The sequence below is a fragment of the Ascidiella aspersa genome, chromosome 2, assembly GCF_963924565.1.
Source record: "Ascidiella aspersa chromosome 2, kaAscAspe10.2, whole genome shotgun sequence".
Classification (NCBI taxonomy): Eukaryota; Metazoa; Chordata; class Ascidiacea; order Phlebobranchia; family Ascidiidae; genus Ascidiella; species Ascidiella aspersa.
The window spans coordinates 2,224,796-2,241,359 of record NC_139448.1 but is presented as its reverse complement, the minus strand read 5'-3'; the positions used below and the strand labels follow the sequence as shown (position 1 = coordinate 2,241,359).

The window sequence follows — 16,564 nt, the reverse complement described above, 5'->3', positions numbered from 1 at the left end:
CTTCCGATAACCTGTAAGAGAGGAAATGTTTTACTGAGAATGACCGACACCGATTACAGCATAAGAAATAAAAAAAATTTATAAGTGAAAATTTTTTATTGGGGAAACTTCCTTTTGTGTTAGAAAGTCTATTTCAATATCAGGAATTTATCACTGAAGAAAGATTTTTTTATTGACTAAAGATGATACTTGGCTGATGTTTTAGGCAGCGAATAAAATATGCCACCAAGTTAGGTCATTAACACCGTTAAACAAAAAAATTAATAATTTAAAAAGTGGAATTTTTTTATTGCAGACTTTTTTTTGCATTATGAAGCCTGTTTCAGCTATTATTGTAGCAGTTTTCCGAATTATTTACCTCTTTTCCGTTAATTGGCTAATATTTTAGGCCAAATTATGTCTTTAATACGGTCAAATAAGTAAATTGATTAAATTGATTAAATTGATAAGAGTAATTTTTTATTGCAGATTTATTTGTTTTTATTATTCCTTTTGGGTTCTGAGCCTATTTATCTATAATTTAAATATATATTATATCACTACTTTATCTAAATAAAGAAAACTCTATGTTGGATTGGTAACCATGGCTGAATCCTATTTATTGACTATTAGCTGGAGCCTAAGTTCATTTGTTGTGGAAATAAGTAACTGCAAACAAGTTGGATTGAAACATTTAAATTAATATGATTGCACATGCACACAAAAACATAGACTTGTAAGTTTACATCTAAACTGCTATTATATAAACACATAAATAGAATTATTTGTGAAGCTGAAAATATTTTATTTGTTGTAGAAACTAAACATATAACATGGCACTGACATTTAAAAAATATAAGCTTGGGAAAACAGCTGATGTTTTTTTCTTATTGTTTAACTTGTGAATATTTATTTTACATATATATCTGTCCTAAAGATGCTAAATTGATTTTAAATATTGTTTGATTAGAAAACACTATAAACCATTCTTAGGAACATGTATTTGCATAACTGATTGCAGTCGATTGTAATTTGGTTTAGGTTGGGCTTGGCAATAATAAATACAAAACTTTTTCAACCACAGAAACATAAATTTACAAAAGTTATTCTTTAATCTGATTGCAGTGAACCTATATGGTGAAATTTAAACACAAGCTTTTTACCCTAAGTTAGGGTTGGAGAAATTTTTCCAGGTGATAGTCAACAAACTAAGATTGGTTTTAGGACAACCATTACTCTGCTATTATAAACACAACACAAAAACAGCAAGATCAAATTTCTTGAGGTGCCAAGTTACTAGCATTCAATAGATTGGCATTTCGTTGAAAAGCTGTACATAGTTTACAGAATGCTACAAACTCAAGTTACTGGTAAGAGTATTATTATCAATGCCCATGAATTATTAGAACTGCAATGCTAAAAACTAAATATATACATATTCAAAATTGAAGATTTAATTTTTTTGGTTTAACATTTACAAAGAGTTTTAGTTGCTCAAAAACACAAGTGTAAAACATTTTTATCATAAAATGCTAATTATCAACAAGGTAACACAGAAATATAATATAAACATATTTTATTCAAAATACAAAACTACAATATCATAAAAAGCATTCAGCCATGTGGCATATAAGGCATCAATATGGCTGATGATTCAGTTGGATTATTCATAGACAACTTGTAAGCAATCCTAGGCTTGTGAAGCTACATTGATACAATAATATTGTTCAGGGGAAGGAAAGCAACATTTTAAAGGAATTGTACGATGATACCATTGTAGTGCCTCAGCACGATTAAAATAGTTTTGTTCATAAAATTTTGGTGCTGTTTAGAATCCTACTAATTTGATTTTTGACAGTAACAAAGCAAGTTGCCATAAATTAAATTGTAAGAAACAAAGTAAATATGGAAAAAATAAATGTAATAATAATAATATTTAACCCACTTAAACCCAAACGCTAACTCGAACCATCACCAAAATAATGTTTGCAATATAAACACATGGACAGAAATGTGGTAGGATTATAAGCTGTCATCAGAATTTCCAATTAATGTCAGATAGAATAAAATAAAACTTACCTGAACAATAATGCTACAAATCCACAAATCTTTCCGACAAATATTTGAACCTTCTTGCAATCAAGGAAATTACATATTCATATACTATCCAGCATCCATGCTAAACAAAAGGTATAATTCGGTAATCATTAGCTTTGAACCACAAACCCATGTATGTTTGCTTGTAATAACAAGATATAAACTTGCACCCAAATAATGCAAACATTGTATATATTTTAAGCAGTTTAATAGTAGTCTGTAAGTGGTTACTAAGTGTTAGAACGGATTGATTTTTGTGTTATTCATACTTAAATTCTTACCAGTGATAGAAACTTTCTAAATACGTTACGTGCTTAAGTTTCTATGCATTACTTATAAGTTCTTTCGGTTACTACATATAACTCTTCATGCACACAACATAACAAACATCAGTTGAATATAGAGCTCTTATTTAGTACATTAACTAAACTTTACATTGCATTTAAAACTTTTGTAAATCATGTTTTATTTAAGCAGAAATCAGTCTGCAATATATCGCAAATGCAATCAAGATTGTATGTACACTTGAGGTTGGTAACTACTACAATTTAAAGACCAATACAAACTAAGCGTAAATTTTCCGCACAATTAAAAAAAATTTGGATATGTACCGGCTGCCACAGAATTATAACAACTAATTTACTTGTTGGAAATCATTTATATACTTGTTACAGTTCAATTGGTTTATTCTGTATATTGGACAGTGAATAAAGTACTTTTAAAAACTGTAAAAGTGTCACTGAAGTTTTGCACGTTTGATCAACGAAGACATTTTGTTGCAATTTTAAAATATGATTGCTACAGGCCAAACTTTCCAATCTTTCATCTAGTAACATCCATGGTAATTGTGGGTTATCATAATGTAGTAATTTGCAATGTTCTACGAATATTAAATATTTTAATGAACTATTTCTATGCAACCAATATTTGATAAAACTTATTGTTGTTAACTCAGTTTGACTGCTGACAGTTAAATATGTGGCGCTCTTTCACTATTGTACGTAAAAATTAATAAAAAAAAATTTTTCTTTAAATGCCACATACCACAACACATATTGTTTGGGTTAGGGTTAGCGTTTGGTTGATGTCAAGTTATTATTAATAATAAACATAATATTACTTGACCCACCCTCAACCAAACGCTAACCCGCACCCTAACCCAAACAATATGCGTTGTGGTATGCGGTATTATTATTATTTTTTTTTGCATAACTTTTCACTTACAATAGTGAAAGAGCACTAAATATGTTACATTGAATAGATATGTCCGCGCTCGTCTAAAATCTTACCACTTTTCGAAACAAGTTGTCAAAAGCAAAATTACAAGAAATACAAATGGGAGAATCAATATATAATAATACATGACCCACCCAAACACTAACACGCTAACCCAAATAATATTAGCAATATAAAACCCTGGACAAAAAGTAGGATACCAGCGCCCTGAGCTGTAAAATGGTAAACTTTTCCGGTGTTGGTCTAGAATCCTACCACAGTTAAGAAATCAACGCACAACATTGAGGTTAGGGTGCGAGTTAGCGTTCGGGTGTGGGTGGGTCAAGTATTATTATATTTAGTATTTAATAATAATACCTGACCCACCCTAACCCAAACGGTAACCCGCTCCCTAACCTAAACAATGTGCGTTGTGTTAGGATTCTAGACCAGCGCCACTTTTCTAAATGTTTTTCTTACAAATTTTATACACTCAACCCATATAACTTGATACCATGAAACATAGAACTGACGCTGTACTCAGGAATGTATTGAACGTATCAAAACAGCGAACTATATTCAGTATGCGTCATTAACTGTATACACTACAACAATGACAGGAAACAGCAAAACGCAATTGTACAACTTCCACCAAACCTTGCAAAATCAAATTTAACCTAACCCTGTCAGGTTTAAAAGCAAACTGCGGACAATAAGTCGTTGCTTTCCTTCCTACAAACTTGAACTTTGATCGAAAGTAACCTTTATACTTGGCAGACTAAAGACAAGTGAAAACCGCAAACCAGAAAATTCAGTTCACTTTACAAAACGAGAGGAACTGCCCGGCATTTTGCGGTATCCTGGATGGCACCGCTCAAATTAGCCGCCATATTATTTCTCAAAAGTATTTTCTAATGCTGTGTAACTTAAAACCAATAATAAACTTTTGCTGGCTAATACCTTATTCAATTGCTGCTAAAGTGTGTACAACATCAATTAAATTAGTTTAGGTGGATGTACGCCAAGAAGTAATACTGTGTCGAAGTTTTTTTTTACGCATGCTTTTTTACATATGCCTCAGGCGCCAAATTTGAAGAGGCGTTAGCCTTGTCCAGTTATAAACGAATGGACAAAAGAATAATTTTAGGTTTCTACATTAAACTTAAACATTTAGTTAAAGTGAAATAGTACTACCGGTACGCTAAAAATGTACAGCATTTCAAAGAAAGCAAATAAGTTTTAAAAAAGTGATACCTGAAACACGTTCTTTTCTCTTTTTTTGTACTACACGTTCAAAAGATGGAACATGAAGTAAGTGAATGGTAATGGTGTAGGACTGTAGGGCATATCATAAATGTATTCCTATTGTCGGCTACTAGGTGTGGTGTTAGCTTGCATTGTTTATTCCATCACAGAAGGACAAGTTGAGGGGAAGCAAGGGAGGCCAGAGAAGTTGGCCTTAGCGAGAGATTTGTGTGGTCTCTGACGAAGAGAGTAGATACAGCAGTATATATTATCAGACACAAGAAGAAGGCAATTGATACAACACAGCAGGGATATATAAATATTTTGATCGAACTTTGAACCATAGGAAATTGACTCTTCACAAAACGCAATTAAAACAACAGATTTTTACTTTATCTTATTACCTTCCCAAGTTTTATATACACAACATAATTTAAGTCAATTACAAACATAAATTAGACAAAAATTATTAAAGACATAGCTAACTAAAAAGCAAATCATCCCACCGAGTCTATTTCAATCAGGCATAATTGTTTTTTTTTTACTTAACACTTCGAAAACATGAATAGCTAGCAAGCAAATCACTCTTAAAGACTTAATTTCTGATTAATCTTTTTGTTGCACTTGTCTTTAGTTTCTTTTTTTTTCAAACTGAAGATCCTTTGCACAAAAAAGTAGTTTACTGGTAAATCGTAATGCGAAACAAATGATAATTATAGATGTTCTAATTGAAATAGGTTCCTTTCGTTATGAACATTCGGCTTGTAAAAGGTATAGCAATGATTCGAATTCTGACAGAAAGAAGTGATTTTATCTTTGTTTTTTTACTCAACACATCGAAAACTTGTATACCAAGCAAGCAAATCACTGTCAAACTTTCAACTTGATCTTATTTCCTCTCGGCCAGTCGTACTTCAAACTTATCTGGAGAAAGAACGATATTAGCCGAGCTTGGATTCATGGAGGGAATTCCCCCGCTCCCCTCCAGCTTGAAGTTGCGAAGAAGCTCAACGAAGAAGAAGAAGAATTCCCTCCTTGCCAACTTCTCCCCAACGCAGAAGCGGGGTCCGATTCCGAAGGCGATTATCTTCCGACTGAAGATGAACCTTCCTTCTTCGTTCAAATGGCGTCCAGGGTAGAAATTTTCTGGGTTTGGCCACAGCTTTGGGTCCCACAGAGCTCCGTAAAGATTGAGTGCGACCTGTGAAGCAACGTTTTATTATAAATGCATTTTAAAAGCAAAATAGGACAGTGTTGGTTCTTGATTGTATGAAATACGCGTATCAAAATTTCAAAAGTATAGTCTCACAACTCACTTACATACATATATATACAGTTAACGTTCAACGGTAACCTACCTTTAAATAACATTGACTTTTTGTAAAAGTTTCTGCCTTTGAATTAAAATCATTTTAGTGTAGCAGCTACTTGCTGGCTAAGTTTCTATCATAGCAGACCAGGCCAGTAAATTATCTAATCTGGAAGGATTTTAACTGTGGACCTCGGTAATAGGACCATGGCCAACTTTAGGCTCATTGGCGAAACTAAGTTGAGAAACAACTACAACACCGTTGCCTGCTGCACACTGTTTGAAAAACCAGCCTGGTGTGAGGTTCGAACTCATGACCTCGAGCATACCGGGCCGTTAGAACTGTCAACTTAGAACGTGAAAAGTTAAGTGATGAAAAAAGTCAAAATTAATCACGTACTATGACGCAATCAAGCCAAGTTAAATGTTGAACCTTATTTAATCTTTCGAAGTATGTTTTTCCTACCGATGTCCCTTTAGGGATCACGTATCCCCTGAACTCTGTGGTCACTGTAGTTTTGTGCCTTCCAACGGGATCAGCAGGTCTGTATCTCAACACTTCTTGTAAGAAGGCGTTTGTGAGAGGAAAATCCTCGTTTCTCGAATCCAAGAGAGGGGTAGATTTACCTAAGAATAGGGTTTATTTATTGGTTCAAATATAAAAGAATGTAGGTAGAGTAGCGATACTATAACTTGGAATGTATCGGCTTGTTGTCTACAGTCTAACTGTAGCCTAAGCTTTTTCTGGTATTACACAAAGACTGTGGAGGCCATTCAAGTCGGGTTGATGGTTCTGGGATAAAAAAAATTATTACTTTTCAACTAACAATCTAAGCCCATACCGGTACAGAAGTAGGTGTCATTTTGAAGGTTTCGAATAATCTTTATTCATTTTTAACATAGAATAAAGAGTTATTCGAAACGTTCAAAATGCTAGCTACTTCTGTATGGGCTTTGATATTTTTATTACGTCTTACTACAACCTCCAAACCGAATATACAAAAAGGGATTTAAAAAATTTTAACGAAGAACATTTTCTTAACGAACTCCAACAATCCCTTGACAGTAAATTCTACCAATTAGAAGACAACGTAACCTTAGAGGAAGAATTTGTAATGTTTATAGATACGTTTAAAAACATATTACGAAAACATGCCCCAATGCGACCCCTAACTAGGAAAGAAAAAAAACTAAAATGCAAGCCATGGATAACACCTGGCATACTAAAATCAATCACAAGAAAAAACAAAATGTTTCAAAAATACTACAAAACAAACGACACTGAAAAGCTCAAGGCATACAAAATATATAATAATCACTTAACAAAAATAAAAACTATGTCAAAACAACTATTTTATCAAAACAAAATAGGCAATAAAAAAGACACAACAAAAATCTGGAAAGTAGTGAAAGAAATACTAAATAACAAAAAGCCTAAACAGGAAATTAAATGTTTATCAGTAAGTAATGATAATGTTACAGATCCTCAAATAATTTCAAACACACTCAACAAATACTTTCAAACAGTTGGGGAAACACTGGCCAAACAAATTCCATCTTCGACCAATGATTTTACAAAATACCTAAAAAATCGACAACAAAACTCATTTTTTCTTTCGGCGACCACAGACTTTGAGGTATCAAAGTACATTGCACTTTTAGACCAAAAAAAAGCAGAAGGACCATACAACATACCAGTAAAATTTTTAAAACTTAGTTCAAAAGTCATTACACCATACCTAACGTATCTGTTTAATAAGTGCATAACTTCTTTCTCCATACCACAATGTTTAAAAAAGAGTCATATAACCCCAGTTCCTAAAGTAAAATATCCCCATTTACCTGCTGATTTTCGCCCAATAACAATAACACCAGTACTGAGCAAAATTTTTGAAAAGATTATTCTTTTTCAACTTACCAAATTTTTTACTAAAAACAATACAATTACACCAGATCAGTTTGGATTTCGCAAAAACCACTCAACCTCATTTGTAACTGCAGCCCTCTATGAAAACATACTACATTCTTTAGATAATGGACAACACCACTGTACTGTATACATGGACCTATCTAAAGCATTTGACACAGTAAATCACTCAATATTACTCAGGAAGTTACAACATTATGGAATTAGAGGGGGGCCTTTAAATCTTTTGGAAAATTTTTTAACAAATCGCCTAAACGCAACAATTACCAGACAATGCAAATCACAATACTTACAAGTAAAATGTGGCTTACCACAAGGTTCTATCCTATCTCCAATATTATTCCAAATATACACAAATGATTTACCAAATGTCACAGACATGTCATGTAAAATGTATGCTGATGATACCATATTTTATGCGGCCTCTCTTGAATCAAAGGACCTACAAAAACAAATGCAACAGGAAATAATTAAAGTAGATGACTGGATGAGGACAAATAAACTATCACTAAATTATACAAAAACTCAATATGTAGTAACACACAATAAAAACCTAAAAATTGCAGATTTTTCACTTCATATAAATAATGTAGAACTCCACAGAAGCAACTCAGTTAAATATTTAGGAATTGTCATGGATGACAAAGTCAACTGGTCACAACACATTACAGCAGTATCATCCAGGGTCTCACAGTCCATTGGAGTACTCTACAAAATTAAACGATACATAAATAAAAACACATTATTATTGCTATACTACGCCTTTATTCACTCCCACCTGCAATATGGAATAATAAACTGGGGACGAGCTAGCCAATCACACCTTCAGCATTTACAAATACTCCAGAACAGAGCATTGAGAGTCATATCTGGAATCAGCAATTACAGTCATATCCATACAAAAACAATCTTCAAAGAAAACAAAATACTACAAATACAAGATATAACACAACTGGAAATTCTTAAATTCATGCACCATTACAAAAATAACTTACTTCCAGCTTTGTTTCAAAATTTTTTAAGACCTATATCTGAGATACATAGGCATAACACTAGACTGGGAGACGCAAAAAATTACTATGTTGAAAAAATACGTAGGATCTCGGGCCAAAAACAGCTTAAATATATAGGACCTAAAATATGGGCAACCTTACGTCACGAACAAAAAAATCTCACCTTCAAACACTTCCAAGACAGTGTGAAATCGCAACTATTGCAATCGTATTAAATACAGCTTTATCATCTTCTATTGATTTTGTTTACTTTCTCACCATGACAACTAAATGTAAACAACGGAGCAGACGCTGCCCGAGGTTTACAAATTGGTCAACAACCATTTTACTTATTATTTACCACTTATTTTATTACTATTACTAATAATTGCCAGCCGTAGGCGAAGTCGCACAGACACGTGCGAAGGCACAGATTTAAAATAAATCCTGCAGTACGTAACCGTTGTATAGTACCTTCTGACCTTATCGTTTTTTGCTAGTTTTACATTGCTTTTTCGTATCCATTTCTTATTTCAAAAATTTATATAAAACCGTTAAAATCTACATACTTTTTATCTACGCACTTTTTGTTTCCAATTATTGTAACTTTCAATATTGCCACTAAATTTATTTATTTTTGAGGGGCAGCTCGACTCGATGACCGAATGGTCCTTTCGCTGTCCTTGTGTTATTATTTATGTTATTTTGTTTTTTTTCGATGTTTGCAAACATGCACAAAAATAAATTGAATCTGAATCTGAATCTCCAACCATTATGCTCCAAACTAACAATCTGTTTTGCGAAACACTAAGTATTGGGAAGGGAAATACTACATAGCCTATCATATAACTACATTCTTAAACTTATGATAACTAACCACTGTATTACCAAGAACACTTATTATTTCATGGACGATTGGTTGATGATATTGAGGGTAGTTGAGCAAGCAGATGATTGCCCAGGATAATTGGGACGAGGTGGTTTCGGTTCCTGCCACCAGAAGGTCTCGTGTGCAAAGGTTTAGTTGCTTCTCCTGCAGTAAAAATTCAACTTGTAGTTCGCCAACCTACATTTTACTTTGGAACACAATACACGGGTTTATTAGAAATTTCAAAAAAAATATTAAAGTGAGGCATGTGGGTTTAATTGCAAGTCTCATTAAACTAATTTGCCTCGGCAATCAACCTCGCTATTGCTTCAATAAGTATTGCTGTTGTCTGATTACAATTCCACACAGTTTGTGTTGGCTATTATGGGCAAACCGGCTGATCCCGGCAAGCTGATCCTGAGAACTGGACTGGTTCAACAGCAGAACAACTTGTAAATTGATCCTGAGAACTGGACTGGTTCAACAGCAGAACAACTTGTAAATTGATCCTGATAACTGGACATTTTATTTTTGTAAGCAATCCTTTTTATACACAAAACTTAGAAGAGAAATTTTCTGTGCGAGAAAAAGATTATGACGCAGCAATGACACGGCAATTGTTACATTATCTAATAGTAATTTCGTCACACGGGTGTTGGCTTATCGCCTTTCTCTCTCAACTTATCTCCTACAAGGAAGTTAGAATCTGTCCATATTAGTACACGAAAAGCGGCTTCTAACTGTAAACACAATTTCAATCATTGTTTTGAGATGCGGCTAATGTGCCAATTCTCAAAGCGGCGATTTTTAAGGTCACACATTTTAGTACAATATAAGGAAGGATATGCGTCACGATATAACATTTATCATGTGTGAAACAGCCGAATGCTTTGTTCTCAGAATGACAGCGAGTGTTTGGTAAAAGGCGTAAAAAAGTGACAAATCATAAAATATTTGATAAATATACAACAGGATGTTTTTGGTAAGGATGCGTTATGACAATTTTGATAATTAGACAAGAAATAATAAAGGGGCGCATGTTTTTGTTATTCGTTAATTACTTAAAACGATTAATTAAACATCTAAAAATGGCCACTGCCACCACAAAAGCAATCATATTCGATAAAATCGACATTTTGCCGTTACAAACGTTTCGGCAATACATCATGCCTTCATCAGTGTATAAAGTTTATACATACTGAAGAACCTATTTTAAAAAATGTTTATACATACTACAAACACAAGTAAAGATAAAAACGATAAAACACACACAAAAGAGGTATACACTTTAAAACGTAGATGAATACTGTCGTTTCACACAATGATACATAGATTAATTGATACAATAGATTTTAATTTATAGTGTATTTTATAGTGCCTGGGACCACAATGAAAACGGCACATTTTAGTTTAGCTGACTAGTAATATATGCTATGGCCCCCGAAGACTGCTTAGCAGTTTTGTAAACAAGTCATTTTGAAATAACTTAAGTCCCAGTCAAGTCATTTGAAAAATAACTTAAGTCCAAGTCAAGTCTTTTGCGAAAATAACAAGTCAAGTCCCAGTCCAAGTCATCTGTTGCCCAAGTCAAGTCCCAGTCATGTCATTATGAGAGCAAGTCAATTTCAAGTCATGTCATTGACATAAAAGTAAATTGTTAAACTATCGAAATTGGTAAACTCGTCCGATCATAAGCAACAATTTAACTAAACAACTAACACAAACGCAACATGCACTTGGAGTGTTTAATGTGCCAAACTTAAAATAATTTTTAATGAAAAACACTTAATTTAATCTCAAGTTATTTGACATAATGACTTAAGTCCAAGTCAAAGTCATTTGACCAAAAGACTTAAGTTAAGTCAAGTCATTTTGGTCAAAAGACTTAAGTCAAGTCAAGTCATTTGAAAACATTGACTTAAGTGCACTTAAGTCAAGTCAATGACTTAAGTCATTACAACACTGCTGCTTAGTGCCCCCCTAAGGGTAATTGAGAAACCGTGATTTAGAAGTTTATTGACGCTAAGTACTTGTTTCACAAAACGTAGTGATTTTAGTACTTTTGGTATGTGTTTATAAAGGGCTGGGATTTTTTGTTAAAAATAAAAGGCAAAATGCATTTATGTTTCACAAACTCTTTTAACTCACGCATAAGTTAGGGTTACTGTCGTTTGCGGCTTGCTTCATCTCACGAAGGTAGGCCCCAACATAATCCCAAGCTTCATCGTCATTTGATTCCAACCGAACCTTGCGCTCATCCAGGAAGATTTGGACGAGATCTGAACAAAAAAACATGAAAAATACAAAAGTCTTAAATTTCATTGTGCAGAATATTTCCTGTGGTTTACAGAGGGAGGTCAGGTCGTAAGTCAGGGGTTCTTAGTCCCTTGGGGGTTTGTGAACGCCTTATTGAAATATGTATATTCAAGAAAGTTATCAATTTATTAAAGAAAACAGTTTAATTAAAAATAAAAGGACTTTGCACTGAGTGTATCTAGACTCATTTCACTTTGGACTTTGTCTTTGTACCCACTTTGTATTTTTGGACCGAAATCAGCAGATTTACAAAGTTTATTTGTATTGTGACAAATTTATAACGCCATTTTTGAATTTTTTTTGCCTTCTGTGGTTCACACGAGCCAAAAAACAAATGTATTAGGGGTTCACGGTAAAAAAAATGTTAAAAAACCTGCCGTAAGCAATCGCTATGCCTCTAAAATACTGAACGGCTGCCTATTTTATTAAATGCTGTATGTCCAAGCATATTTTGTAAAATGATTTTAGTCCAAATGGCATGTAGCCAACCTTTGTAATGTGGGTCGCAAACGAGACAATTGATAAAAAAAACAAGTGGGTCATACTTTAAACCGCATGTTATTAGTTAATTTGCTGCTACATCTTTTATATAAAATATGCTTAGCATGGTAATCCATAACTTTCTTAAAATAGTACATTTAAAAAGAATTAGCATTTACACTAATATTAAAGAAAAAGTGTTGTATACTTTATTAAACTGTTTAAAATTTGGTGTACATAAAAAATGCAGGAATTACGTTTCCATAGGGTTTAGAAATGGTATTTATATAATTTTTGTTTAGTTTGATGCTATACTTTTACAACAGAATATACTGGTTTGTTCGCATTATGCGGTAGGTCTATATGTATCAAGAACCTACCAATCAGCTCGTTGATGTAGGCGATCATTTGATCGTTAGCTTTACGAAGATGCGGAAGAAATCGAAGGTTCCAGAAGGAAACCAACATCAGGACATTGCGAGAAAACTTCGGGTGAATGAGTCTGGAAAAAAATAAAGCAAAAACAAACTGGTTTTATATGGATTTGCTAATAGTTTGCCATACTTTGTACCACAATAACTAAACCAGAGGTTAAAGTAGAATAATTTTCTTACCTAAAAGCATAAATTTTTTTATAAATGACGTCACAAAGTTTCGTCATACGTGACATCTAAATCAAGTAATAATTATAAAGAAGGTTCTTCCGACAATTATTTATTCTGTACCGACGTTTCGATAACCTATCCAGGTAATCTTCATCAGGGCATATAAACTTGTAACCTTGCAGAGGTATATATATACAGTGAAGAAAAACGACGAAAAAACAATGTGGCAAAACGAGGCGAAAAAAGAAAAAGAAAACAAGGCGCGAATAATGTGAAAACGTGAAAACCGGCTGCAGCCTTCTAATGGCCGCTACTGCACAAAAAGTGATAGCAATATAAGCACGTTTTTAGGACACCACAGAAATTTTCATAGTCGAGTTTACAATAGTTCCTCAGTGTTTAATGAAATGATTCGAGTTGGTCAGACGACTCAGACCTCAATAGAGGCCCGAGTGAAATGAATTGTTGCTTATTAACATCTTGTGTTTTATTTTGTTTATATTTTAAATGACACATATATCGGACACCAAAGTCTTAAGTGCTTAAAGGGCATTTAAAGTCATGATCCGGCATTGGTCAAAAACCCCAATGCAGGGGGTGCGACAGGCAGTGTGAAATTATGCCATATTTATAGGCACATTTGTGAAGAATGCATATTTTATTGAAAGCAGCAACAAAAAAGCCATTATTAAATTAATTGATTGTTTGTGTGCTGTAAATATGTTTGAACTTTACAAGGCTGTTTTAATTGCATGCATTCAACATGTAAGTTATAATTACACTACGTTTAATTCGTATTATTACAATTTTATTTACTTCTGTCGGCCATTGTAGACAGGGAGTGCGAGAAAATTTTATGAAAGCTCAAAGGGTACGAACGCTAAAAAGGTTAAGAAACACTGCAGTCTAGCCACTATATTTTCGTTTACTTACATATCGTGCATAATATCGAGGAATCTGTTGAATGGAACGTTTTCGTCCTCGTATCGTTTGCCCAAAAGAACGGTGGATATCACGTTGCCAGCAGCCTTGTACAAGATCGACTGTACAACATTATGCGACTCATTATGGTGATAAATGATTGTTCACGCGGCGATGAACTTCTACAAAGCGAGAGAATTATTTTCCCGAAAAAAAAAATTACCGCCAAAGACACCTGTGTGGGCTTTGACACTTTGCTAAAATCTATACTTTATTTGAAGTTCAATAACCCACTTATCAAGAAGTAACAATATATGAACATCAGTTTGGATTTTTAACGACAAAAACGGCGTTACCATTGGCATTTAAACTGCGTTCAAAGATTATTATTAATTGTAAAGCTGATAATACTTTTTCTACCTAGCGGTCAAAGGTAGCATACATCACAACATTGACGAACTACTGCTAAAACACGTCGAATAATACCGTGGACAAAATTATTTTAACAATGTTATTTATCATATTGTATTGGTAAACGCGTGCAGGGCTGCGGAGTCGCTTTAAAATAACTCGAGTCCGACTCCCGAGTCCCAAGTCCGACTGGAGAACATTCCACCATATGCTATTTCACCTTACAATTTCCAGTAGGCAGCCATATCGGTTTTAAAATTTGGTACTGCGCATGCGCATGTCGGACCCGGGACTCGGGTAGTTTTACGCGGTCTTACTCGAGTGCCGAGTCCGACTCCGCAGCACTGACCGCTATCACTATCACTAGCAAATCTAAAATTATGTTTTCTGTCAATAAGTAGAATACCAGAGGAACGAAACTTTACCGTAATCGCAATCGGTTTTCCGTTCTGCTTCCGTATCTTTTCCATCAGACGATCGGCCTCAGTAGTAAGAATAACGTCCATTTTGTTTTTCCTAAATACCCTTTGGAATAAAATATACGACGTTTTACGTTTATGCCATTGAACATAGGCGTTACATCAGGACAAATCCATTAAAGGCTAACTGGAAGACCTAATTAACTCAAGTTAAATACGATTTTATCGTTAAACAAATAGTTAACTAAACAAGATAAAAAGATAATGAAAACTACACAGGAACATTCTACTATGACACGCCTGAATAGGCGGAATTTGTTTTCATAAAATAAAGAGAAAATATTTAATAACCGTTTATATTTTAATACCCGTTTAGCGCTTGAATCCCAAAGTTGCGGTTTTCCTTGTAGGCGTCATCGTAACGATGAAGTATTCCATAATATGTGGCCACTTGCTTGAAAACCTCAAGTTCGGCTCCACCGCTGAACGCTTTAGGTTGTTGTAATAGAGCCTGAGTAAATATCCATTGAAGTCAGGGTGTTTTAAAATAATGTTTTTCAACACAAAATTGGATCACAGTTCAATTTGGTTGGGTCGCCGACTGCAGTAGCTTATGATTTGATTTATTGATATTGGTTCAAAGCAAGATGTCTCCAAAATTTTGAAAGCTTATTGAGAAGCAATAGGAAAAGTGGCTCACGTTTATTAAATTTGACCTTATTTAATGTGTTTTTTGTGTTTTGTTTTCGTTGAGCTTACAAAAAATCTAGTGAAGAGAATTGGGTCTCCAAAGCTTTGCTGTTAAACTAACGCTTAATATTTGGGTCGCGAAAAAAAATTGCGAAACACTGTTGCAAATGTTTTACATATAAACAAAAAACTAGGTGTGGAACATTTTGTGCCTTACAAAAGCCGTGCGCCCCAAACACTTTTGAATGAAGTGAAGAGGTCCTAGAAATGTTTAAAAATACTTTTGGGACCGTTAAAAAAAAAAAAAAAAAAAAAAAAAAAAATTAGTAATAGTCATTTTATAAAACCAAAAAGTGAGCACTTTTCACAACTTTTTTAAGCACATCTGATTAATTGACTCGAAAATGTTAGGCATTTTCAAAATAAAAAGTGGGCTTTTTTATAGCAATATATTGAGCAAACTATAAATTTGGAATGGCATGAGCTAACCTAAGTAATAGAGTCTAATGTGTAGAGCACAACATCAAGTTTTAATAGTTTAAAGTTTTGTTTTTATGACTCTAACTATGACTTGACTTGGACTTGACTTGGGCAACCGATGACTTGACTGGGACTTGACTTGTTATTTATTCGAAAACACTTCACTTAGACTTAATTAGGCCTATTTCAAAATGACTTGACTTGTACTTAACGCATTTCAAAATGATATGTTTCCAACACTTGCATGTTCATACCTCAGAAATGGACTCGTATGTGTTGAGCACAACCACATCCCTACTTCCCATCCGAACCGACATAACATCCCCGTATCGCTCCAAACTCCACTTCTTGAACATTTCGTGGGGGAGCTTCCTGTGGTACTTCATGTAGGGGAACACCCCGACCACGGGAAATCCCCTGGGGCCCGGGGGGAACCTGGGGTGGGGTCTTTTTCGCCAATACTGGAACGCTGTGACCAGAAGGGTGGCCAGACACGTCCAAGTTACGAAAGAAAACTGATTAAAAACAGTCTCCATTTTCCACCAAATTTTTTTGAGAACTGTTGTAACGGAAAAACTAGTGTAACATTAGGCTCTTACCGGAAAGCATG

The 16,564-nt window shown here is 34.1% G+C and overlaps 1 protein-coding gene and 1 long non-coding RNA gene across 2 annotated transcripts; both read right to left on the bottom strand.

The window, feature by feature from the left end:
* Window positions 1-5,425: 5,425 nt before the first annotated feature.
* On the bottom strand, window positions 5,426-16,490 carry LOC146163110 (cytochrome P450 2B4-like). Its single transcript, XM_083382881.1, has 9 exons — window positions 16,209-16,490; window positions 15,153-15,295; window positions 14,791-14,890; window positions 13,967-14,076; window positions 12,809-12,930; window positions 11,781-11,911; window positions 9,653-9,797; window positions 6,312-6,472; window positions 5,426-5,737 (listed from the first exon to the last, which is right to left on the bottom strand). The coding sequence occupies exons 1-9, from the start codon at window positions 16,488-16,490 to the stop codon at window positions 5,426-5,428; spliced, it is 1,506 nt and encodes a 501-aa protein (XP_083239007.1).
* On the bottom strand, window positions 7,989-8,756 carry LOC146163111 (uncharacterized). The gene is made up of 3 exons (XR_014494567.1): window positions 8,551-8,756; window positions 8,326-8,480; window positions 7,989-8,214 (listed from the first exon to the last, which is right to left on the bottom strand). It is a non-coding gene; the product is annotated as an uncharacterized LOC146163111 (long non-coding RNA).
* Window positions 16,491-16,564: the final 74 nt, after the last annotated feature.